Source organism: Leuresthes tenuis, unplaced genomic scaffold, assembly GCF_036924035.1.
Source record: "Leuresthes tenuis unplaced genomic scaffold, fLeuTen1.0.hap1 SCAF_1, whole genome shotgun sequence".
Lineage (NCBI taxonomy): Eukaryota > Metazoa > Chordata > Actinopteri > Atheriniformes > Atherinopsidae > Leuresthes > Leuresthes tenuis.
In genome coordinates this window covers 28,487,251-28,513,191 of record NW_027325355.1, presented here as the reverse complement: position 1 = coordinate 28,513,191, position 25,941 = coordinate 28,487,251, and the positions used below count along the sequence as shown (strand labels likewise).

The window sequence follows — 25,941 nt, the reverse complement described above, 5'->3', positions numbered from 1 at the left end:
AATCAATGACAAGTGTCGGCTGCCTGCCACACGCGGGTACTCGGGAATCTCCGTGAATGCTCGGGAATCTCCGTAGATGCTCGGGAATCTCCGTAGATGCTCGGGAATCTCCGTGGCTGCTCCGGCCCCGAAGCAAGGTGCCATTAAAATCAATTGTTTCTCCACTCCACTTGGCTGGTCTTAATGTTCTGGGTTATTGTCCAGCATTCTAGATTATATTTAAACATCTATAAAAGTAATAAAATGTATTTCATAATGCATTTCAAACTCAAGCGCATTTATTATTTATTTGAAAATATCGCAATGATAAATAGAATGTTGTTGTTCATTGGATGCATTCATATTAGTTACTTACACTTCAATCATTTAACGTAAATGAGTGATTATAAATATAGATACATGCATTTTTAAACGTTAGAATATATATTACAAAGTGTGTGACATTGTTATGAAAGTGTAAGTATGACTGAACTGTGTTGAACTGGCCACTACAACGATAACACTGTATTTAAGGTCTTCCCGTTTTAACTGTGGTTTTCCGGTTGCTCCTCGCTGTTGTTTGTCGGTGTCTTTTGGCCCACATTTGGTCCACCTTAAATATTTCTGCGCTCTCAGTACTGTGTCACACGCCACAGCGGGAGCGCGCGGCTGCCCAGTCAGTCTGTCAAATCACTACGAGGTGACGCGCAGCCCGATAGCTTACACAGAAGTTCACCGAGGACGTCTCGGGCGCGTTTACCGTCTCAAACCCGTGTTTATTAACGGAAAACCCGCGTGGAAACGACGGTAATATGAAAACGGTGATAGTTGGCCAGCGTTAGGCGGTTTGCTGTAGCGAAAGACTGGAAAAATAACTTTTTTTTACTCGCCGAGAGATGCCAGAGACGCGAACCAACCGTAGACTGAGGGGGATTTCTAACGTCTCATTTTCAGCGTTATTTGGAGTTTTTCGTGTAATGTGAGTGTTCCGAACACGCCTGGACCTGTTTACGCCAACAGAAAAATCCGGATAAAGCCTGTTTTTGGACTTTGGTCGCTCTGATTCAACATGCTGTCGAGCACGGCGATGTACGCGGCGAAGAAACGGAAGAGGCCGGTCCAGAAAACGTAAGTGGACAACCGAATAACTGCCCGAATCACCGTAATAACGCCCAACAGTGGCTTATATAGGCTTATATGTCGGTTATACCGCTCGGTCGTTGCTAGCTTGCTCCTGTTATGTCCCCACAGTACACCTGAAGGCGGCTTTCTGAACTTAATTAAGAGCATAAACGTTAACGGCTTCTCACGGTGTTGCGCTGCAATCCGTTCGTGTGCTGCTTTATTCCCGAAGCATACAGGCACCGTTTGCAGCTTTACACCCCAGAAACACCAAAGGAGTGTTTTCTTATTCCTGCAGCTGTGCACACAGCTCCAGACTGGTCACTCAGTCTGCTTTACAGCTGCAGTTGTTGTGCTGTTAGTGTTAATAGCTCCACTGGTGAATCCATAAGGCTCCGGGTCTGTTTTCTCAGCTGTAGTTATGATTTTCTGCCCGGCCAGCCAGCGGTAATATGAGTTGTTTTGAGTCCAACAGCACCGCAGGCCCCTCCAGCACGAAAAGTAAAGACAACTGTTGCTTCACTGTCATTTAAATCTAATTAGAAAAATGGAGGCAGCTGGGCCACCCACACTAATGTGTGCAGATGGTGTTTGAGCTTTAAAACGTCCCCTCGGCTGAAGATGCGTTCAGTATAATTTCATTTAAAGGGAGTTTTTGTTGAGTTTGTTGAGCAGGCTGGCAGTAGAGAGCGTGAAATCATCAGACCACCTTCTTGTGTCTTACACAAGCGAACATGTACGTGGATATTTCTGTTGTCTTCCCCTTTGAAGACACACAGAGGGCCCCTGACCACAGTTCAAGAGCCACTGCTGCATAGTTTAGCCGTAGAAAACCATTCTCCAGGGTCGTGTAAGCATCTTTACCCAGTTCAGAAACTGCAGGGGCTGTAACTGAGTCTTTCTTTGTCATGATGAGCGTGTTAATCGTGATATAAGCCTTTTGGGCCACGTTGAAACCCTCCAAACACAACTTCAGGACCCATTTTAGGGAACCACCAACAGATTCTTTGCTTTACTTGAAAACCTCAAGCCAGGGAGAAGCCAAAATGGTCGTTCACTGGAGCTTTATGCAAGTTTATCTCAAGGATTACCGAGTTCTGTGAAGCTAAGTTTACAGCCATCGTTATTATCCGTGTGAGCTGCTGGGTTCTGGTGTCGTTCTGCGTAAATGGTCCATTATGGACCCTTTAGGAGAAGATCTGAGAGGCTCCCCGAAGGATATATTTAAATTCTACACCTATTACACACCTCTGAAGGGGTTCCACTCATTGTGTGTCTCCTTAAAAAGCTTCTCCGGAGCCGTGGTGGTTTTCAAACCCTTAAAATGTGCACGTAATGACCTCAAATCCTTGGTGGATTTGAGTATTTCCCCGGCGCTGAAGGGGGAGGGGTTCACGGCAGACCTTGGACCTGCAGCAGAGAACATTTAAACTCTGTTTTTAAACTAAATGATCAAAGATTTCCTGGAATTTGTCTACAACAAAAGTATTGTGGGGTCTTTCTTCACCCTTCGTGGGCCAGTAAAGGGTCTTAAAGAGCTGAGATGGTTCTTTTCAGCGGTTTCAGTACCACTGAGGTCCATTTCAGACCTCTCATGGTGCAGTAAAAGGACTTTTCCTACGCTGCAGGGGTCATGGAGTTCATTTGAAACCCTAATCAAAGTAATTGATGATTAAACTACTGAGAGTAACCAATAGAGGGGTTCTGCCAGGCTTATAAACCCCTGAAAGTGAGATAAAAGCTGCGAGGAACCCACTCTGATTTTACCAGTTTGAGGTTTTTAAGTCAACCGCTGGCCTGAGCGGAGAACCGCAGCAGAACCCAGCCAGAACTGCGGTTTCAGTGTGTGTGTGTGTGATACTACCTGCATTAATCATAATCAGGACATGCAGTGAGAGCGCTCTCACGCAATGTTTCCACGAGGGAGGAGGGAGGATGGCGTAATCTGAGACTCGCTCTGTTTTTTTTCTCCTCCTCCTCCGACTGCCACAACATACTTTTTTCCTGTCTTTCCTTCTGTCTCTGTGTGTTTTTGGGCTGTTTTTTCCCTCCCTCCCTCGACTCGAATTAACATAGTTCTGTGTCACGCAAACGGTTACGTAAGTCTGCCATGTTCAGGGCTCTCAGGGAGTTTATCTCTTCTTCTCCTTTCTCGGGAAACTCTGAGTGAGTTTGTGTCACCCGCAGTCCTTCAGGAGGACGTGGAGATGCTTTGTTACCTCGCCAGAAGTGTCTGAAAGTCACTGATGAGCTCATGTCGAAGGTGATGTCTGACACACGTATCGCAGGATGCTTTAAAGGTTGCTCACTTCCTTTTGGAACAAGAAGCCAGGAGTTTCTACGCCGTCTCTGCGTGTTTAAAGGTGTGAACTGATGTGAGATCAGTGGCAGATCAGCCAAAATGTGCCTTTCCTTCTATAGAAGAGCCGTTTTAGCTCTGAAAAGTCAACAAAAACGGTCTCTTTGAGCCCAAGTCAACACCTTCTGGGCACGCACTGACCTTTAAATCTACACCAGCACCTCAGACTCAGGTCAGGTCCATGCTGGAAAAGCCACAGCTTTGCCACAAAAGCAGCCAACGTCACGGTTGAATCTCTGTCAGAATGGTTGCCATAACAGCAGCCTCGGCGCGGCGGGACAGCTGCTGGTCGGCGTCACTCTTATACGGGTCATTTTACACGTACAGGCGACCAAAATCAGTGCGAGACGCCGTTCAGAAGGAACCTGCATCGCTGTGCAGCTGCAGGCTTCAACTGCTCCTCGTAAACTTGGAAAATAGACACTTTTTATACTTTTATACGTAATCTTTTTCCTGTTTCTTCACCCTCGCAGACGTCACATATCAAAGCCGCGTTTAAAACGGACACATCCGTCTAAATTCACCCGGAGGTCGTCTTTTTTTATGCTTTTCACGTCTCGTGGCGTTCAAACCTCCACAAAGTTTGGTTTACAGTGAGAGAAGATGAGCAAAAGGAGTGAAAAAGCTGCTAATGTTTCATATCGTGTGTGAAAAATGCAAAGTCAGGAACACCCAAACATACAAATAAGAGTCCCATTCAGATGTATTTGCATGTGTCATGAAGCTGCAGAATCAGACAGCAGCGTGGGCTGCATCACGGGGAACGCCGCCGCTGTGGGTGTGACGTGTTGGCGAGCTGGAAACCGGGCCTCCGGCTCGCCCTAACCGGGCGCCGCGGCACAGAACCGAGCCGCCGGTGGCGTAGTTTAATAATTGAAAGCGGTAGAAACATCTTTTCTGGTGTCAGATTGCAGGTCTCAGGTGTTCTGATTGTCCTCCGCCATCATAACGGGGCCCGTGTTCAGTTTCTATTGTTCTGAAAAGGTGCCGGAGACAAAGTGCCTTTGTTTGCACGCAGGGGAGTGTTTCTCCAAGTCCAACACAACCCTCACACACACTCTCTCAAATAACACTCACTCCTGTGCGGCACACGCCCCTTCCAGGACAGATCTGCGCGATAACGCCAGCAGCGACAACACTGGCTGCTCATTGTTCTTGCGGGAGTTGCGCCGTCAGGAATGCGCTGATAGCCATCTCACCTTGATTTCAGATATGTCGCGTTCTTGAGTATTAGTGGAAGCAGATGTCTTATTTACAGGAGGGTTTTTTACGCTGACAGCCAGTAAAACCGACACGATGGCTTCTTTTACCCTTTAATGCTGCTTTTTTTATGCAGTTAACCTGTGAAAACACAAGTTTTCTGCCAATAAAGATGCTTCCTGCCTCAGATCAATGAACTGATTCAACAAACACCAGAAATTCTGATTATTTTCAAGCAAAAATGCTCTAAAACGCCTCGGCTGTGGGGATTAATACATGACTTTAGGTGTGTTTCTGCCTCAGTGTACATCCATTAGACTTTCTGACATTTAAGATGATTTTAGGGGAAAAAAAGTCTTTAATCTGGTTGTTATTAGCTGCCGGAAAAGGTTCAGTTAACCTGTTATTTTGCCATTTTTTGCAGCCTTTTTAGTGAACAAACAAACAACTAATTTTTCCAGGAATAGTACGAAATAAATCAAATATTTTGCTGCACATTTGATATATTTGTGTTGGTTAACGTGGGCCAGAATCACCTCTGCAGGCATCCTGCTGAGCCTGCTGCTTGGTTAATTACAAAAGTCTGCAGTGGTTTGTGTTTTCAGTGGGTAAAAAGGTCAGAGAAAGCCTTGAAAGCGTGCACACACAAGCTCACGCTCACACCGTGACCCGAGCTGACCTGAAAGCCCCGGCAGGAACATCTGAAGCTGGTTTAAGACGCTGCACCTGCTGCAGTTCAAAGCTCGGTTAAAGCTCCACATTTCAGGTACTTTTTAGCTGGAGTCTGTTCGCTGTGGGGGGGGGGGGGACGCAGGGAAATGAGACAGTGATGTGGAAACTCGGTGGAACTGGAAAGCAGAAGTATTTGTGCAATGCAGATGATGATCACTGATAATAAGTCCTGACTGAAGAAGGAAGTTTGTAAAAATGAGCCGGATTTTGTGCTAAAACTGTAGTTTTAAGGGGAGGAAACAGCGAATGGGCTGTGTGACGATCAGACATCAGACTGTGAAACAATACAGCAGATCTGTGTGCAAACCGGTCCTCAGGCCCCCCCCCCCCCCGGTTACAGAGGAGACAGCGCCGGTCTCACGTTCAGGTACAGGTACGGCGAGCCCGATCCAGCCGGAGCCGCGCTGAGGCGGCTGCTCTGAGGTCTGTTTGCTTTGTGCGCTGAGCAGGCCGGTGGTAAACAAGTCCCCACGGCAGGTGACATCATGCGCCTCACCTGGTTCCCGTGGCAACGGGGGAAGAGGCCGACAGGCCCCGGAGAGGCGAGGTGGTTTGTTCTTTTCCACCCAGCAGAGTAATTGCATCACAAACAGCTGCTGGATCAAATGTTATCAACACAGACAGTTTGAACAGTTCCTGTGATCTGAAGGAGCCTTAAACTCAGTATTTTCCCCACATCTCTGTGTTTATCCCAGCTGCAGCTGCACTGACGCACACGTGCACGTTAGCGTGCACCTTTTGCTCCTCCTGACCTTTCTCAGACTCTCGGGGGGGATCGGATATTATTTGAAAAGATGATTAAAAGCGGTTGCTTTGTCTCTCCGTCTCCGCAGGCCCAAACCTCCACCTCCTGATGGCACAAAGTCCAACCCGTCCAAACGCCACCGCGACCGCCTCAACGGCGAGCTGGACAAGCTCACCAGCCTGCTGCCCTTCACCGATGAGGTCAGGGCGCGGCTGGACAAGCTGTCGGTGCTCCGCCTCAGCGTCGGCTACCTGAAGGTCAAGAGCTTCTTCAACGGTGAGTCCAGTTCAGATTCAGGGAATCCGAGTCCTGATTTCAGGGCTCCACAGTGTTTGTGATCCCTGCGTCATCAGCAGGAAGAACATGCCTCAGCCTGTTTCTACAGAAACTGTGAGAGGCTACAGGTGGGAAGTAGCAGTCTGCATAAACCTGGCGCAATGCTTACGCTCCTGTTGTACAAGATTAATGTTTTATGGTGCGCTGTCCCTGTCTTGAAATAAAGAAAGACCATCAGAAACATCACCAAAATCAGCTGTCTGGGAGATCATGAAGAGGAAAGAATGCTCTGCTGAGCTCTGTGATCAGTCTCAGCCAGAAGCTACATGCTAACCGCTAGTTAGCCACATGGCTACGTTACAGTTTACCAAAAAGTCCTTAAAGGAGCTGCAGAGTTCAGGAAAAAGGTGTTCTGGACCCAGAAGAACCTGCATCAGAGTGATGGCAGGACCTAAAGGAAGTGCTGAAGACCCAAAGCTGAGCAGCTCCTCTGTTAAACACGGCGGTGGGGGTGTTACGGCTGCTGCATCAGGGAGGCAGCTGTGAGCTTCTGCCAAGAAAAAAACGCTGCGATGGGAAGTAATCAGAGTAGCCCTTAAACATGTCAGCACAACTGTTGATCTTCATTCAGAGTAATTCACTGTTCTCTGCTTCTCTTTAGCATGTGAGCTGACACAAACCGCTCATCTGAACCTTTTACACTCGGGTTTTTACCGTTCAGTCGCACAAACGGGGCAGTAGCGTGTTGACTGGAGCTGCAGTTTCAAACATCCTGCTGTGCTGCAGCTCTTGTTTACTCTGTGGGAGATGCTAACCTCACCAACCCTCTGTCCCACTTGTGGCCGATACTGGGAGCAGATAATTTCTTTAGCTGGTTAGAGGGTAAATGAGCACCAAAAATAGTACAAAATCCTCTGTATGTTTGCCAGGCGTCGAGTCAAATGCACCCAGCTTTAAGTAAAAAAAGTAAAAGCTGTTTTAGCCACATGTGGCTCTCTCAGAGGAAGTATTTCTGTTTGTAAATCTGTAAAACGATTACAGAGACGAGAGGAAAAGAAGTGAATTCAGCGCAGAGGTTAGCGGTGGAGGGAAACGGGGGAGGAGCCGTGCTCTCTAACCTCTTTGAAAAGACAAATCTCTCCTCCTGGGCCCGGCAGATTATGAATTCTGCTCTATTTCTGTCGTGGTGGCACACAGCCCAAAGAGCAGCGAGGTTATTCGAGTTTCCAGGGAACTTCCTCGCTTTGTTCTGCCGCCTCTTATGAGAAGTGCAGCTATAAGACCCAGGCTGCCTGTCGGAGGAGGCTCCTATTTACAGTAAATGCTAAGTGGGGGTGTGGCGGCCGCCAGCTGAGAGGCTAAATCAGTGCAGGGCTGTGAAATCTGGCCCCTCCAGCTTGCCGTATATTGGATACCAGGAGGTGTGAAGTGGAACGAGAGAAGGCGAGCGCTTCTCTGTAAATGTGCACAGTCTGTGTGTTCATGCACACCTGTTCCTCTGCCGGAGATGCTAATATGATCCTGCACAGATGGTGCAAATATCAGCAGGACGGGCACAAAATGACTCACCCTGCAGCTGATTCCAGCTCCTAACGTGCACACAGGGAGTATCTGTGCACAAATCAGAGACAACCTGAAGCAGTTACGCTCATCTGTGTGCTTCACCTCGCAGACAGAGCAGTAACAGAGGGATAAGTCACTGAGTAGGACCCGCAGAGGCTGCCAGTACGGGCTATTGATCGTGTGTTTGAAGGAGTTCTGGCGGTGGTGTGAAGCCTCGCAGCAGATGAATGAAACTGAGAAGTGGTCAGTGAGTCACTGGCGTTAACTAACAACCCAAAGAAGCCCCTGCAGGCGCGTCTGTTCACTTTAAGGTCAAGAAGTCGGTCTGAGACACTGAAACAATGACTCGGTGCCCCTTTAATGCCAGACTGGCTCGGTGGCGGCCGAACCGACGCATGTGGAGGCAGCGCCGGTGTCTGGTTACTTTCAAACCCGGCTGCCAGCGTGAGGAGCGCCGTTTTTGCTCAGATTTCAGAGAAAGTTTGGACTCATAAAGCTCAGCTGTCGTGTTCGGCACCAACAGTCGATGGCTGAGAGCAGTTCGTTAGGAGAGATATTCTGGGATGGCGGTTCATTGGAAACATGAACAACATGTAGTGGGCAGGGATCTAAGATTTCATAAGAGCTCCGGCCGCCCTCCCTCCCTCCCACGGAGCCCCACCCGTTTCCTGTAGCGGCCCCTGAAGCACCCCGGGGCCCCTCTTCCTTCAACTGTTCGCCGTTTTCCTCCTCGTCTCTTTACGTCTGAAGTGCACGGCTCCTCCGCCCTCCACCTCCACCTCAAACAGACGCTGCAGGACTCCGGTTTGCTGTTCGCACGACAGACTTTGTGTTCATGTTTCTCTTCTTCTGTGCCCCTCAAAGGTTGCTTTGAAAGCTGCTCGTCACTGTGGTGAAGACTATTATCCACATTTGGTCATTTTCTTGACCTCATTACTGTTGCTCTTGAGGTTTTGCTTCATTGTTATGAAATTACACGTTTCTGCGTGCTGTTTGGAGCGGTTTATGATGTATTTCTACTTATTATTTTGCCTTTTTGTTGGTCCTGACCAGTGCAGTTTGATGTGTTGTCTGTAGAAACAGGAAGTCACTGAGAGAACACGTCCTGACAAGCGTGAATACAAGCGTGAAAGTGTTTGTCAGCATCACTTCCCTGCAGATCATTGTTTCTCCGTGTACTCTAACTGTAATGAACAACCTCAGCCAGCTTTTTAAGAAAAAACAACCACTAAAAGTCCTTTAACAGTCAAATAAAAGTAGACCTTAAGTCTGGACAAGATGAAAGGACAAGGCCTGATTATAGTGGAAACAGTAAAACAAAAGACATCAAGCAGCTGAAAAAGAGAGTCCATAAAAAAATCAAGTTTACAAGTTGATTTTAAAAGCTTTGGATACAACGCAGCTGCAGATCCACCTGCAGATTCTTCCTGTTTCTTCTCCGGTCGCTGCTCCAGAAAGGCAGTGTTATACAGCAGGGATTGTATGAAGTTGGCTCTGAATCACACAAGTTTCATGAGTCCACTTCACTCTGTGCATCTGGTCTGCTTTAGAGAGGCTTAAAAAGTCAAATTCTCCTTCCTACGGTGTGCCACAAGGCTCTGTTTTAGAGCCTTTATTGTTTCTGGGATATCTGCTCCCTCTTCAGCGCAGTTTGAGCCCCTTTAAGGACATTTTCTCTCACTGCTATCCCAAGATGTTTCTAAGCTACAGATCCAGCATAGATGCTTAGCTTCGATTAAACTTTCTCCAACTTAATGAAGAGAAAACAGAAGTCCCTGTTTGTTCCCTGATAGATTTGTGTCCCAGGTGATGGAAACTCTTACTTCTTTTGTTAAATCTTCTGTCAGGAACCTTGAGAATAACTTTCCACTCAGCTTTCACAAGTCAGATCTCTGGTTTGCTCTTATTCTTAGCACTTTAGAAATCCCGCTGTTATTCATGTTATCTAAGCAAAAACTCATTGGAACGTCTTCAGGTTCTTCAGAGCGGCTTCTAACCAAGTCCTCTAAGTCCTCACATGTCACCCCATCAACTTCAGAGTCCACTTCAAGGTCCTGCTTTGGACTTTTAGAGGAATTCTTTTGAAAAAGCAGCTAAAAACTCACCTTTTAAACATATATTTGGTTACCTTTTGTTTTCATGTTCCAGCATTTCTTCTGTAAAGCACTTTGTGACATGAATAAAGTTTTCTTCTTTGGAGCCCCCAGTTTAGAAACAATATAAACTCATGTAGGAGCAGGAAGCAGCTTTGATATTCACAGCTTTTAGGCGTAGACTCAACCTTTGCATCTGGGAAAGTGAGCATAGTTTCACCCAGAGGTACTTCAAGCTCTAAGGACAGTGTGTCTGCACCACTTTCCAGATGATGGAAAGATGAAGATCTGGACTCTGATGGAGTAAAAGTAAGTCAGTAAGTTATGAGGAAGACCTCCAAAGCTGAGAAACAAAGATGTGTCACTTCAGCACATGCTAACCTCGGAGCTAGCATGAAAAGTCTTTTCTTTATGAGGAAAAACAACTCGGACAATCACAGATTTTTATGTGGGAAAGTCTGGAAAGATTGGAGGAAGGCACACATATTGCAGTTGCGTATACTTATTCTCCTTATATCTTCTAACTCATTGTGCAGATTTGGCTTTTTGTCTGGTTGCGATTCTCCCATTGAAAATGAATGGGATTCCTCGGAAACGAGTGAAAAACGAAGCCCACTTTGGAGCCCTGTAACTCAGGCTTTCTTTGTCATAGAGACTTGGGTTGAAGTTTAAACTGGTCACGAAAGATGAAACTTTTACACTCTGAAAGAGTTTTTTGATGCCTTTTACGGTTTTCACACAATCGTAGTTTAAGTTGAATGAAAATTTGGGATTTTTCCCCGTAAATGCTCAAGCTCGAGTGTGATGATTCATGTGAAAAAAATCTCAAACAAACTTCTCTCACGCTCACAATGTCCTCTTCATCTGGAGAAATTACACATCATGACGTGGGCATTTTTGTCTTCTCTCACACAATGTGAGCATCATTGTGATGGGCCTTGTGGTTTTCTCTTAACTTTTCTCAGAGCGCAGCCCACTCACGTTGCCATAAACAACGACTGGTTCTTTTCTTCAAATCGAAAAGCGAGGGATAATTTTAACCTGCCTTAAAGCTATATTCTTGACAGTATCTGTCCTCAGGAGACCTTTCTGCCGCTCACCCATCAACATTTGTTCAGAAATGGTCTATTTTAAAATCTCTTTGCTTGCTGCTTAGGCTCAGATGGATTATAATGGTGCAATGAACAAAGAATAGGACGGTAAACTCTGTTGGTGGAGCAGCGTTAGCCGGTGGATGAGCAGCGTTAGCCGGTGGTTGAGCAGCGTTAGCCGGTGGTTGAGCAGCGTTAGCCGGTGAATGAGCAGCTTTAGCTGGTGGTTGAGCAGCGTTAGCCGGTGGTGGAGCAGCATTAGCCGGTGGTTGAGCAGCGTTAGCCGGTGAATGAGCAGCGTTAGCCGGTGGTTGAGCAGCGTTAGCCGGTGGTTGAGCAGCGTTAGCCGGTGGTGGAGCAGCATTAGCCGGTGGTGGAGCAGCGTTAGCCGGTGAATGAGCAGCTTTAGCCGGTGGTTGAGCAGCGTTAGCAGGTGGTTGAGAAGCGTTAGCCGGTGGTGGAGCAGCGTTAGTCGGTGGTGGAGCAGCGTTAGCCGCTGGTGGAGCAGCGTTAGCCGGTGGATGAGCAGCGTTAGCCGGTGGATGAGCAGCGTTAGCCGGTGGTGGAGCAGCGTTAGCCGCTGGTTGAGCAGCGTTAGCCGGTGGATAAGCAGCGTTAGCCGGTGGTTGAGCAGCGTTAGCCGGTGTTGGAGCAGCGTTAGCCGCTGGTGGAGCAGCGTTAGCCGGTGGATGAGCAGCGTTAGCCGGTGGATGAGCAGCGTTAGCCGGTGGATGAGCAGCGTTAGCCGGTGGATGAGCAGCGTTAGCTGGTGGATGAGCAGCGTTAGCCGGTGTTGGAGCAGCGTTAGCCGGTGTTAGAGCAGCGTTAGCCGGTGGATGAGCAGCGTTAGCTGGTAAATGAGCAGCGTTAGCAGGTGGTTTAGCAGCGTTAGCCGGTTGATGAGCAGCGTTAGCCGGTGTTGGAGCAGCGTTAGCCGGTGGTGGAGCAGCGTTAGCCGGTGTTGGAGCAGCGTTAGCCGGTGGATGAGCAGCGTTAGCCGGTGGTGGAGCAGCGTTGGCCGCTGGTTGAGGCTTGGGATAAGACTCTTCAGACATCGTGAAGATGGAGGAGGATTAATTTAAAGAACCGGCAGCAGACTTTTAGCTCGAAAGAAACGAGGAAGAAGGTCATTATTCTTTGGAGGTGGTTGACGTTTTAAAACACACAGCGGTGGTGAATCCCTGCCAAACCCCCCCGTGTGTCTGCTGGTGCGTTTCCCAGCATGCATCTCAGCGAACAAAGACGACCTGGGGTGCAAAGGCTCATGGGAAGGCCAGCGTTCGTTTCTGAGGATGTTTCTGAGAAAGAAACCCTCTGAAGGCCGAGCTGCCGGACGGGACCAGAGTCTGCTGGGAAACACCCGAGGGTTCGATCCCAGTTCCAACGCTCACAACACCGCCATTGTTCTACGGTTTCTGAACCAGACCTCCGTCGTGTTCAGACAGGGCTCTGTTTTTATCCGTCTGCCTGACTTTCCTCTTTTCTCTCTTTGTCTCCGCTCCCTCTGGTTTCTGTTGACCTCAGAGCTTATTTTTAACTTGTATGATGTTAGAGACCCAGTTTGTCAGATCAGCAGTCAAACAGGCCTTTTGACTGCGTTTCCAACTCACATTTACGTTATGGAGACACATAGACCACAGATGCATTCCTAAACAGGCATAGCAAGGGTCCCACGGCCACTCTGTGCATGAGATATCAACCACAAAGCGGCACAAAACCCCTGGAAAGAGATGAACCGTCCACAAAGTCACAGATGGACGCAGCAAGGCGGCAAAGATGCACGAAACGACCAGAAAGATGTCAAGAGTGTTCGAAAATTAACTCAAAACTACCCAGAGAAGTTGGAAGTGTTGACAAAGATGCACAAAACGACCAGAAAGATGTCAGGAGTGTTCGAAAATTAACTCAAAACTACTCAGAGAAGTTGGAAGTGTTGACAAAGATGCACAAAACGACCAGAAAGATGTCAGGAGTGTTCGAAAATTAACTCAAAACTACCCAGAGAAGTTGGAAGTGTTGACAAAGACGATGAAAGAGGGACGAGAGAAAGTCTGAAGTCCAACTGAATACCATAAAAAGATAAAAAATGTTCATAAAGGACCAGAAACGGAACCAAACTGCAGCAGAAAGCTATGAGGAAAACACATTCGTGGTCATTCGTTAGCGCTGAAAGGACAGGAGGGAGAGTAAAACCTGATGGATTTCACAGCAAACATGACAAACGCTCCATGTTGGCAGACCGTCGGTCTGTAGAAACATTAGCAAACAGAGAAGTTGTTCCGCTGCCTCTCTGAACACGTGAGCTGGATCTGAAGCCGGTCTCTGGGCTGGAGTCTCCATTGTGTTACTGAGGAGGTTTCAGGCTGTGTTCAGTTGTAATTTGTGGTCTTAGAATAGCTCGGCTGAACTTCCCTCCATTGCTGTGCCTCAGGAAACACAAACACATTCTTGTATGTGCACACACTTAATTCTACTCTCTGAACATGCTTTTCTTGTCCTCCTCAGTGTGGTTTCCAGATGTTTCTCGGCAGATTAAGACAGACTGTAACTGAGTTTAAAACTCTCAGGTTAATTCTTAATATATAGTTTGATGTGGATCAGTAAAGCAGGTTTAAGGCACACAGTCTCCTGTGAAAGTTGGGTTGTCCCTGCTCTTTGACTGACAGGCTGCTGAGGCGGTTTCTGACATGTGAAAGTCCTGCTGCGCCGGGGAACCGCTGTCAGGAAACAGGTGGCGCGTTTAGCCGTGTTCGGTTGGTGTCAAATCACAGGATTCATGTAGAACTCCTGGAATATTCTGGACTTTTTACAGATCCGAGGTCAGAGTTGTTTGCCTGCTGATTATGGACTTGTGCCTCGGCCGTGAAGGCTGTTCAGAATTGCTTTGTGAGAGAAATACCGGCTGGATATTTGGATAATTAGCACGCACGAGTGTTGAAACTAAGACTTGTTGTTTTCAGATGTCAGAGACAGGAAGAGGATTAAGAAAAGGGAAAGGCAGAGAACTGGTTTGTCTCAGTCTGTGCATCAATATTTGTATTGGCAGGAGACGAGTGTCCAACGAGAAGTCCTTTCAGAACCTGTTCTGTCAGCTCAAAATGCAGCAGAGAAGGGCCTCTGTGACGAAGCCAGCTGTGGATTTGGTGCTGAATAAGTGGCGCTGTGTCTCCAATGTGTCGGCTGCGATAGCATCGGACCTGCAGACCCTCTGCATGGAGGCCTGCAGCCAAAACACCGCAGACAGGCCGACATGCAGGAACCTGCCCCGGCATCTGGGGAAGACCACAGTGTGTGTGTGTGGTGCAGCAGAAACATGCAGGTGTGCAGCGCTGCTTCCACCGGTTTCAGAGTGACGGCTGCTGGGGCTCAGCTTTAACTGACTTCACAGCTAAAAGATAATAAAAGCTTATTCTGACTCACAGGATGTTGATGCACTGAAATAAATGTTTGAAAGTGACATACGTACAACTTAATTCTGCAAATCCGCTTTAAATAATGTTAGATATATTCAGATATATTAAATCCAGTCCAGCCTGTTGAAACCTTCCTATCAGGCAGAGCAGCTCTCTGGGTTAAAGGAGGGAACATGTCCAGCATTTGTTTCCATTTAGACTGTCTTAGCGAAAACAAACGGACTGAATAACAGTTTTTATGCCATCAGGACCCCGAACAAACCAAAAAAAAAGTCTTTTTATAAACGTAAAGCATCAAATACAACGACTGGAAGTAAAACTCATGTTGCACCCGAACACGATGCTAATCAGAACAAGCTCCCACGGCTTACAGGCCACCGTAGTTTCCACAGTTTCCACGGACACGACAGCAGCCAGACAACTGATTTGCTGAGTTACTCGTAGCTCCATCAGCAGAGTTTATACGAGTGTGAGCTGCTGTAAAGAAGGTCCAATCATTCTTCTCCCTGTTGGCTCATTTCCAGCAACGGTACGAGCTGAACCCGACGCCTCATGACCCGGTGACGCTGCACCAGTCGGTGGCGTTCGCCTGTATTCGCATCATAACTGTTTTAAAGGCGTTATTCCACAAAGGAGAACCCACCGGGCCAGTCACAGTTTCATTTAAAGGAAAAGCCGGCGCCGCTGGCCGTGTGGGATGGTCGGCTGTGCAGAGGAACCACAGCCTTCTCCTCTCTCGTCTAATTTAATTTCTAAATGACCAGCTGCGGAGCAGAGGAACGTCTGAGTGGATTGTTCCACATGTTAATAACCGGGCCGGTATAAGAAGTGAAGCCCGGGAAGCGATGTGCTGTGGTCGTGGAGCTGCTTCTCCTCATGCCTGAAATGAGATGAATAATTGCACACAAACTGCAGAACAGACACTTGAAGATTAACGGTGTGAAAGTGTCCTCTCTCTGCTCTTTAATGGCACTTTTAAAGCTTTGCTCATGAATTCATGAACTTTGATACCATTTAACGGCTGCTTTGCACCGTGAGAGGACAGAGTTTCAGCTGCAGAGAGACAGGGTTTCAGCTGCAGAGAGACAGGGTTTCAGCTGCAGAGAGACAGGGTTTCAGCTGCAGAGAGACAGAGTTTCAGCCGCAGAGAGACAGAGTTTCAGCTGCACTGAGACAGAGTTTCAGCCGCAGAGAGACAGAGTTTCAGCTGCAGAGAGACAGAGTTTCAGCTGCACTGAGACAGAGTTTCAGCTGCAGAGAGACAGAGCTTCAGCCGCAGAGAGACAGAGTTTCAGCTGCAGAGAGACAGAGTTTCAGCTGCACTGAGACAGAGTTTCAGCCGCAGAGAGACAGAGTTTCAGCTGCAGAGAGACAGAGTTTCAGCTGCACTGAGACAGAGTTTCAGCTGCAGAGAGACAGGGTTTCAGCCGCAGAGAGACAGAGTTTCAGCTGCAGAGAGACAGAGTTTCAGCTGCACTGAGACAGAGTTTCAGCTGCACTGAGACAGAGTTTCAGCCGCAGAGAGACAGAGTTTCAGCTGCAGAGAGACAGAGTTTCAGCTGCACTGAGACAGAGTTTCAGCTGCAGAGAGACAGAGTTTCAGCTGCAGAGAGACAGAGTTTCAGCTGCACTGAGACAGAGTTTCAGCTGCACTGAGACAGAGTTTCAGCTGCAGAGAGACAGGGTTTCAGCCGCAGAGAGACAGAGTTTCAGCTGCAGAGAGACAGAGTTTCAGCTGCACCGCGACAGAGTTTCAGCCGCAGAGAGACAGGGTTTCAGCCGCAGAGAGACAGGGTTTCAGCCGCAGAGAGACAGGGTTTCAGCCGCAGAGAGACAGGGTTTCAGCCGCAGAGAGACAGGGTTTCAGCTGCAGAGAGACAGGGTTTCAGCTGCAGAGAGACAGGGTTTCAGCCGCAGAGAGACAGAGTTTCAGCTGCAGAGAGACAGAGTTTCAGCTGCAGAGAGACAGGGTTTCAGCTGCAGAGAGACAGAGTTTCAGCTGCACTGAGACAGAGTTTCAGCTGCAGAGAGACAGAGTTTCAGCTGCAGAGAGACAGGGTTTCAGCTGCAGAGAGACAGGGTTTCAGCTGCAGAGAGACAGGGTTTCAGCTGCAGAGAGACAGGGTTTCAGCTGCAGAGAGACAGAGTTTCAGCCGCAGAGAGACAGAGTTTCAGCTGCACTGAGACAGAGTTTCAGCTGCAGAGAGACAGAGTTTCAGCTGCAGAGAGACAGAGTTTCAGCTGCAGAGAGACAGGGTTTCAGCCGCAGAGAGACAGAGTTTCAGCTGCAGAGAGACAGAGTTTCAGCTGCAGAGAGACAGGGTTTCAGCTGCAGAGAGACAGGGTTTCAGCTGCAGAGAGACAGGGTTTCAGCTGCAGAGAGACAGGGTTTCAGCTGCAGAGAGACAGAGTTTCAGCTGCACTGAGACAGAGTTTCAGCCGCAGAGAGACAGAGTTTCAGCTGCAGAGAGACAGAGTTTCAGCTGCACTGAGACAGAGTTTCAGCTGCAGAGAGACAGAGTTTCAGCTGCAGAGAGACAGAGTTTCAGCCGCAGAGAGACAGAGTTTCAGCTGCACCGCGACAGAGTTTCAGCCGCAGAGAGACAGAGTTTCAGCTGCACTGAGACAGAGTTTCAGCCGCAGAGAGACAGAGTTTCAGCCGCAGAGAGACAGAGTTTCAGCTGCACCGCGACAGAGTTTCAGCCGCAGAGAGACAGAGTTTCAGCTGCAGAGAGACAGAGTTTCAGCCGCAGAGAGACAGAGTTTCAGCCGCAGAGAGACAGAATTTCAGCTGCAGAGAGACAGAGTTTCAGCTGCACTGAGACAGAGTTTCAGCTGCAGAGAGACAGAGTTTCAGCTGCAGAGAGACAGAGTTTCAGCTGCAGAGAGACAGAGTTTCAGCTGCACTGAGACAGAGTTTCAGCTGCACTGAGACAGAGTTTCAGCTGCAGAGAGACAGAGTTTCAGCTGCACTGAGACAGAGTTTCAGCTGCAGAGAGACAGGGTTTCAGCCGCAGAGAGACAGAGTTTCAGCTGCAGAGAGACAGAGTTTCAGCTGCACCGCGACAGAGTTTCAGCCGCAGAGAGACAGGGTTTCAGCCGCAGAGAGACAGGGTTTCAGCCGCAGAGAGACAGGGTTTCAGCCGCAGAGAGACAGGGTTTCAGCCGCAGAGAGACAGGGTTTCAGCTGCAGAGAGACAGGGTTTCAGCTGCAGAGAGACAGAGTTTCAGCTGCACAGAGACAGAGTTTCAGCCGCAGAGAGACAGGGTTTCAGCTGCAGAGAGACAGGGTTTCAGCCGCAGAGAGACAGAGTTTCAGCTGCAGAGAGACAGAGTTTCAGCTGCAGAGAGACAGAGTTTCAGCTGCAGAGAGACAGAGTTTCAGCTGCAGAGAGACAGAGTTTCAGCTGCAGAGAGACAGAGTTTCAGCTGCACAGAGTTTCAGCTGCAGAGAGACAGAGTTTCAGCTGCAGAGAGACAGGGTTTCAGCTGCAGAGAGACAGGGTTTCAGCTGCAGAGAGACAGGGTTTCAGCTACAGAGAGACAGAGTTTCAGCCGCACAGAGACAGAGTTTCAGCTGCAGAGAGACAGAGTTTCAGCTGCACTGAGACAGAGTTTCAGCTGCAGAGAGACAGAGTTTCAGCTGCAGAGAGACAGAGTTTCAGCTGCAGAGAGACAGAGTTTCAGCTGCAGAGAGACAGAGTTTCAGCTGCACTGAGACAGAGTTTCAGCTGCAGAGAGACAGAGTTTCAGCTGCAGAGAGACAGAGTTTCAGCTGCAGAGAGACAGAGTTTCAGCTGCAGAGAGACAGAGTTTCAGCTGCAGAGAGACAGGGTTTCAGCCGTAGAGAGACAGGGTTTCAGCTGCAGAGAGACAGGGTTTCAGCCGCAGAGAGACAGAGTTTCAGCTGCAGAGAGACAGAGTTTCAGCTGCAGAGAGACAGAGTTTCAGCTGCAGAGAGACAGAGTTTCAGCTGCAGAGAGACAGAGTTTCAGCTGCACAGAGTTTCAGCTGCAGAGAGACAGAGTTTCAGCTGCAGAGAGACAGAGTTTCAGCTGCAGAGAGACAGAGTTTCAGCTGCACAGAGACAGAGTTTCAGCCGCAGAGAGACAGAGTTTCAGCTGCAGAGAGACAGAGTTTCAGCTGCAGAGAGACAGAGTTTCAGCTGCAGAGAGACAGAGTTTCAGCTGCAGAGAGACAGAGTTTCAGCTGCACAGAGTTTCAGCTGCAGAGAGACAGAGTTTCAGCTGCAGAGAGACAGGGTTTCAGCTGCAGAGAGACAGGGTTTCAGCTGCAGAGAGACAGGGTTTCAGCTGCAGAGAGACAGAGTTTCAGCTGCACAGAGACAGAGTTTCAGCCGCAGAGAGACAGAGTTTCAGCTGCAGAGAGACAGGGTTTCAGCTGCAGAGAGACAGAGTTTCAGCTGCACTGAGACAGAGTTTCAGCTGCAGAGAGACAGAGTTTCAGCTGCAGAGAGACAGAGTTTCAGCCGCAGAGAGACAGAGTTTCAGCTGCAGAGAGACAGAGTTTCAGCTGCAGAGAGACAGAGTTTCAGCTGCACTGAGACAGAGTTTCAGCTGCAGAGAGACAGAGTTTCAGCTGCACAGAGACAGAGTTTCAGCTGCACTGAGACAGAGTTTCAGCCGCAGAGAGACAGAGTTTCAGCTGCAGAGAGACAGAGTTTCAGCTGCACTGAGACAGAGTTTCAGCTGCAGAGAGACAGAGTTTCAGCTGCAGAGAGACAGAGTTTCAGCTGCACTGAGACAGAGTTTCAGCCGCAGAGAGACAGAGTTTCAGCTGCAGAGAGACAGAGTTTCAGCTGCAGAGAGACAGAGTTTCAGCTGCAGAGAGACAGAGTTTCAGCTGCAGAGAGACAGAGTTTCAGCTGCAGAGAGACAGAGTTTCAGCTGCAGAGAGACAGAGTTTCAGCTGCAGAGAGACAGAGTTTCAGCTGCACAGAGTTTCAGCTGCAGAGAGACAGAGTTTCAGCTGCAGAGAGACAGAGTTTCAGCTGCAGAGAGACAGAGTTTCAGCTGCACAGAGACAGAGTTTCAGCCGCAGAGAGACAGAGTTTCAGCTGCAGAGAGACAGAGTTTCAGCTGCAGAGAGACAGAGTTTCAGCTGCAGAGAGACAGAGTTTCAGCTGCAGAGAGACAGAGTTTCAGCTGCACAGAGTTTCAGCTGCAGAGAGACAGAGTTTCAGCTGCAGAGAGACAGGGTTTCAGCTGCAGAGAGACAGGGTTTCAGCTGCAGAGAGACAGGGTTTCAGCTGCAGAGAGACAGAGTTTCAGCTGCACAGAGACAGAGTTTCAGCCGCAGAGAGACAGAGTTTCAGCTGCAGAGAGACAGGGTTTCAGCTGCAGAGAGACAGAGTTTCAGCTGCACTGAGACAGAGTTTCAGCTGCAGAGAGACAGAGTTTCAGCTGCAGAGAGACAGAGTTTCAGCCGCAGAGAGACAGAGTTTCAGCTGCAGAGAGACAGAGTTTCAGCTGCAGAGAGACAGAGTTTCAGCTGCACTGAGACAGAGTTTCAGCTGCAGAGAGACAGAGTTTCAGCTGCACAGAGACAGAGTTTCAGCTGCACTGAGACAGAGTTTCAGCCGCAGAGAGACAGAGTTTCAGCTGCAGAGAGACAGAGTTTCAGCTGCACTGAGACAGAGTTTCAGCTGCAGAGAGACAGAGTTTCAGCTGCAGAGAGACAGAGTTTCAGCTGCACTGAGACAGAGTTTCAGCTGCAGAGAGACAGAGTTTCAGCTGCAGAGAGACAGAGTTTCAGCTGCACTGAGACAGAGTTTCAGCTGCAGAGAGACAGAGTTTCAGCTGCAGAGAGACAGAGTTTCAGCTGCACAGAGTTTCAGCTGCAGAGAGACAGAGTTTCAGCTGCAGAGAGACAGAGTTTCAGCTGCACAGAGACAGAGTTTCAGCCGCAGAGAGACAGAGTTTCAGCTGCAGAGAGACAGAGTTTCAGCTGCAGAGAGACAGAGTTTCAGCTGCAGAGAGACAGAGTTTCAGCTGCAGAGAGACAGAGTTTCAGCTGCACAGAGTTTCAGCTGCAGAGAGACAGAGTTTCAGCTGCAGAGAGACAGGGTTTCAGCTGCAGAGAGACAGGGTTTCAGCTGCAGAGAGACAGGGTTTCAGCTGCAGAGAGACAGAGTTTCAGCTGCACAGAGACAGAGTTTCAGCCGCAGAGAGACAGAGTTTCAGCTGCAGAGAGACAGGGTTTCAGCTGCAGAGAGACAGAGTTTCAGCTGCACTGAGACAGAGTTTCAGCTGCAGAGAGACAGAGTTTCAGCTGCAGAGAGACAGAGTTTCAGCCGCAGAGAGACAGAGTTTCAGCTGCAGAGAGACAGAGTTTCAGCTGCAGAGAGACAGAGTTTCAGCTGCAGAGAGACAGAGTTTCAGCTGCAGAGAGACAGAGTTTCAGCTGCAGAGAGACAGAGTTTCAGCTGCACTGAGACAGAGTTTCAGCTGCAGAGAGACAGAGTTTCAGCTGCACAGAGACAGAGTTTCAGCTGCAGAGAGACAGGGTTTCAGCCGCAGAGAGACAGGGTTTCAGCCGCAGAGAGACAGAGTTTCAGCCGCAGAGAGACAGGGTTTCAGCCGCAGAGAGACAGGGTTTCAGCCGCAGAGAGACAGGGTTTCAGCCGCAGAGAGACAGGGTTTCAGCCGCAGAGAGACAGAGTTTCAGCCGCAGAGAGACAGGGTTTCAGCCGCAGAGAGACAGGGTTTCAGCCGCAGAGAGACAGGGTTTCAGCCGCAGAGAGACAGGGTTTCAGCCGCAGAGAGACAGGGTTTCAGCCGCAGAGAGACAGAGTTTCAGCCGCAGAGAGACAGGGTTTCAGCCGCAGAGAGACAGGGTTTCAGCCGCAGAGAGACAGGGTTTCAGCCGCAGAGAGACAGGGTTTCAGCTGCAGAGAGACAGGGTTTCAGCTGCAGAGAGACAGGGTTTCAGCTGCAGAGAGACAGAGTTTCAGCTGCACCGCGACAGAGTTTCAGCCGCAGAGAGACAGGGTTTCAGCCGCAGAGAGACAGGGTTTCAGCCGCAGAGAGACAGGGTTTCAGCCGCAGAGAGACAGGGTTTCAGCCGCAGAGAGACAGGGTTTCAGCCGCAGAGAGACAGGGTTTCAGCCGCAGAGAGACAGGGTTTCAGCCGCAGAGAGACAGGGTTTCAGCTGCAGAGAGACAGGGTTTCAGCTGCAGAGAGACAGAGTTTCAGCTGCACCGCGACAGAGTTTCAGCCGCAGAGAGACAGGGTTTCAGCCGCAGAGAGACAGGGTTTCAGCCGCAGAGAGACAGGGTTTCAGCTGCAGAGAGACAGAGTTTCAGCTGCAGAGAGACAGCGTTTCAGCTGCAGAGAGACAGAGTTTCAGCTGCAGAGAGACAGCGTTTCAGCTGCAGAGAGACAGAGTTTCAGCTGCAGAGAGACAGAGTTTCAGCTGCAGAGAGACAGAGTTTCAGCTGCAGAGAGACAGGGTTTCAGCCGCAGAGAGACAGGGTTTCAGCCGCAGAGAGACAGGGTTTCAGCCGCAGAGAGACAGGGTTTCAGCTGCAGAGAGACAGAGTTTCAGCTGCAGAGAGACAGGGTTTCAGCTGCAGAGAGACAGGGTTTCAGCTGCAGAGAGACAGGGTTTCAGCTGCAGAGAGACAGGGTTTCAGCTGCAGAGAGACAGAGTTTCAGCTGCAGAGAGACAGAGTTTCAGCTGCACTGAGACAGAGTTTCAGCTGCAGAGAGACAGGGTTTCAGCTGCAGAGAGACAGGGTTTCAGCTGCAGAGAGACAGGGTTTCAGCTGCAGAGAGACAGGGTTTCAGCTGCAGAGAGACAGAGTTTCAGCTGCAGAGAGACAGAGTTTCAGCTGCACAGCACTGCGCTGACAGTGAGAACCCAACCACAGATCACCTCTCACCTGAAGCCTGCTCCCACTCAAACCGAGCTGCTAGACTTCTGCTGAGGGGAGAACAGCCAAGAAGCCATGTGGTTGTCAGTTAATCGGGGGAAACCTGTAAAACACGTTGACTAATCTCTCCTGTGTGTCTTACAGGAAGTAATGTTTGTCAGAGGAAGTTAGGGTGGGAGGAAGCGCCTGAGGCGAAGCCGTGGTGAGAGAAAGCTGTCTGCTAACCTCTGATCCAGCCACTGGGGCCAAACCCGGCTAAACTGGGCTGGCTTGTTGTTTAAAGGAGGCTCAGGACACCATGTGCTCGGCTGTGCTGCACTTCTGCCCAGCTTCCATCAAGATCTGATGAAATTACAGAACAAAGAGCAGTTTCCAGAGGGAAACCTCCTGAAAGCAGAAGCAGTTCATTAAGAAAAGGTTTCTGGCTGAGAGTTTAGTTCAGGTGGTGGGTGGCACATCTGCACTTTATTACTGCTGCTAAACACCTCTCATTCAGGAAGTCAATTACTGCTAAAATCCACATTTTACAGCTTTGGAATTTAATTTTACAGCCGACTGCAGATCATTCGCCTCCTGATTGGTGAGACAGTGGCAGACTCATCATTGGTGTGAGACACGTTTCACATTTCAAACAGTTCAGGAATACTTTCTGCTTTCTGCTGTACAAGCGTCCCGATCCAGCCCTCATTTCTTTAAACTTAGCCTCCAAGCAGCCAGATTCTCTATTAATCTTTTAAAGTGGTCTTCATTAATAGTTCTTCAGGTTTTCTGAAGGTCTTTACATTTTTTATTTGGATATTTTCCACCTTTTTCACTCATTTTCAGTCCAGAGGAATGTGTTTTTTCTTTGTTAAGCTACTGAACTCTGAGCTATGAACCATTCAGGCAGGAAAAAGGCTCCTAACTCAAGGGATGAACCAGTGTTGTGTCGACACATAACAGACAACTTAGCAAAGAAGCCGTTTTAAACTGGATCTTTAGGCACTTTGTCACAAAGACACATCATTTGTTCCCATTTCTTTAGCTGCATCTATGAAAAACAGCAAAGAAAACACAGTTTGACAGACAGAAAATAGGATTTCTGCAGCAACAAGGTGATTCCCAAAGAGCTATTAGCTGAAAACTTGGCATATCTCAGCATGGTGTGCAGTGTGTCCTTAAAACATTTGAGGAAACTGGACAAGTGGAGGACAAAAGAAGAAGTGTCAGGCCTAAAAAACTATCTCCAGCAGATGAACAGGATCTGAAAGTGATGTCCTTAAGAAAGAGGAAAAAATCCAGCTGTGACCTGACAGGACCTGAGAGATGCATCTGGACCTTCAGCTGATCCATCTACTGTTGGCCCAAGCCTCATCAGAAATGGTCTCCATGGAAGGGTGGCTGTCAAGAAGCCGTTCTTAAGGAAGGGAAACAGGGAGAAAAGGCTGAGCTGTGCCAAATGACACAAGAAGTGGACTGAAAATCAGTGGCAACAGGTCTTATGGAGGGATGAATCCTCCCCAGAGCCCGGACCTCAACATTATTGAAGCAGTGTGGGATCATCTGACAGAGAACGGAACAAAAGGCAGCCCACATCCAAAGAAGAGCTTTGGGATGTCCTTCAAGAAGCCTGGAGAACTTTTCCTGAAGACTCCTTAAAGAAATGACAGAAAGCTTGTCTCAGAGGGTTCAGGCTGAGTTGGAGAATAAAGGAGCTCAGACCAGATATTCACCTTCAGAAAGTCACAGCATCTATTTCCTAATAAGCTGTTTTTTACATTTAATTTGCCTGTTTTAAAGTCCAACTTGCTGATATGTTGTAGTTATTAAATATCCACAAGAAGAGATGAATGAAGACCGACCTGCTCGGCCTCATTAGACACTTGTTCATGATGAAATAAAGCTGGAACATTTGCTGTTTCTTTGCTTTAACTCTTAAACTCAGTCAGGTGGAGGAAAAACTCCCCGAACAGGCTTGATTCACCCTCCCTGTGGGGTCAGAGGTCACAAAGCTGCTTCCTGCCTTCTCCTCATCCTCAGAGGCCCAAATGAGTCAAAGTTGGCTTGTTCTTTCCCTGAATTATCTGCAAGCTGGAGCTGGAGACGTCTCCCGTAACGCGGAGCTCCATCCAAGCTGATTGTTCAGAGGATAATTCACGTTCCAGCTTCTGCAGGAACTCCTTCTGGACATCTTTATGCGTTTGCTCCGGGGAAATCTTCTCAGCCAGCGCACATGTGCTTGTTTGTCGATCCGATGATCCCTTTAGTTACAACTGCAGCCCCTTTGATCTGAACGGATTAATCTGGACCACAAATTGCAGACATAACGACCTTTGCTGATGTATTCTTTTCTTGCGGTGCTGCATCTTGAAGCTGTTTGAATGATTATCCAGCTGGCATCACGCGGAGCTTTTATGGACGCCTGCATGTATCCATCAGGCACGTTTCCACCTCTTATTACTCTGCAAGTGTAAAGCGCCTCTGACTGAAAACTGCTTCCAAATTAGGCCGTTTTTACAGTTTTATCAGTCGTTCTCCTCCACATAAATCTCCAGAATAGGTTTCAGTCTTCTCAGCATGGGTCACGTTGCCATTTAGAAGATTCATCCTCCTCCCTGAGCGCCGTTTGCCCGCACAAAAGAGCCTTTATTCGCCAGGCTAACTGGAAATAGAAGCTTAGATTTTAATTAGGTCAGCGTTGCCCAGAATAGAAGTCCAAAGACGAACCTCTGGCTTCCTCTCATGTTTGTCTTTGTTGAATTCTTGAGGTTGTTGTCGCCTCATCGGACCTCAGAAAGGCCTCAAAATGCAGAAAACAGAGGCAGTTAGTTAATCTGACAGATTAAATCCCATCAATGGGTCAGAACAGCAGCGTCAGCGCCTTTTATGCTGCTCATTCAGATAGAAAAGCGTTCGTTTGGGTTCAAACTAAACATCAATTAGGAAAACGGGCCTTAAAAGACCTTAAAGGAACCACAGGTCCAAAAACCAAGGTTTGCAAGCAGCTGCAGAGGCTCCAGCGCTGTCCTCTGGGGTCGCGCCGGAGGCTGATGTGACGGTTGAGTAGGAAACCATCTGATGTGAACAGAACGGGCAGAATCACAAGAGAAAAACTTTATTTTGTGTTTTTAACCAGCATTCATGTAAAGATCAGCTGTTTCCACGTAATCAGCAGAGAGTTCGGAGCAAACGGGAGTGATTTAAAGCTGATGATGTCGCCGCTGAGGCCGCCGCGGAGGCCGCCGCGGAGGCCGCCGGGACGCGTCTGGAGCTGCTGCGGCGCTGCTGCTTTAATGACAGAGAATCCAGTTTGGTTGGATTTTTATGGTGGAAAATTACTGGCGGCGTCTGGGCCACGCCTCTCTGCTCATGAATGAGAGTTTACACAGGCGGCCGGCGAAGTATGCGCGGATCATTAAGGAAACGAGGCGCTGCAGCAGGAACTCGAGCTGCTGCTCGACACAACATGAGCTCCTCGGCTCATCTTCAATTAC

The 25,941-nt window shown here is 48.7% G+C and overlaps 1 protein-coding gene across 1 annotated transcript in view; it reads left to right on the top strand.

Moving 5' to 3' along the window:
* Positions 1-668: 668 nt before the first annotated feature.
* Positions 669-25,941, top strand: part of ahr2 (aryl hydrocarbon receptor 2) — a 66,267-nt gene continuing 40,994 nt past the window's right edge. Inside the window, exons 1-2 of the mRNA XM_072376295.1 lie at positions 669-1,107; positions 6,226-6,413. Coding sequence (XP_072232396.1) covers positions 1,049-1,107; positions 6,226-6,413 — 247 coding nt within the window. The 5' untranslated portion in view covers positions 669-1,048. The remainder of the gene's footprint in view (positions 1,108-6,225; positions 6,414-25,941) is intronic.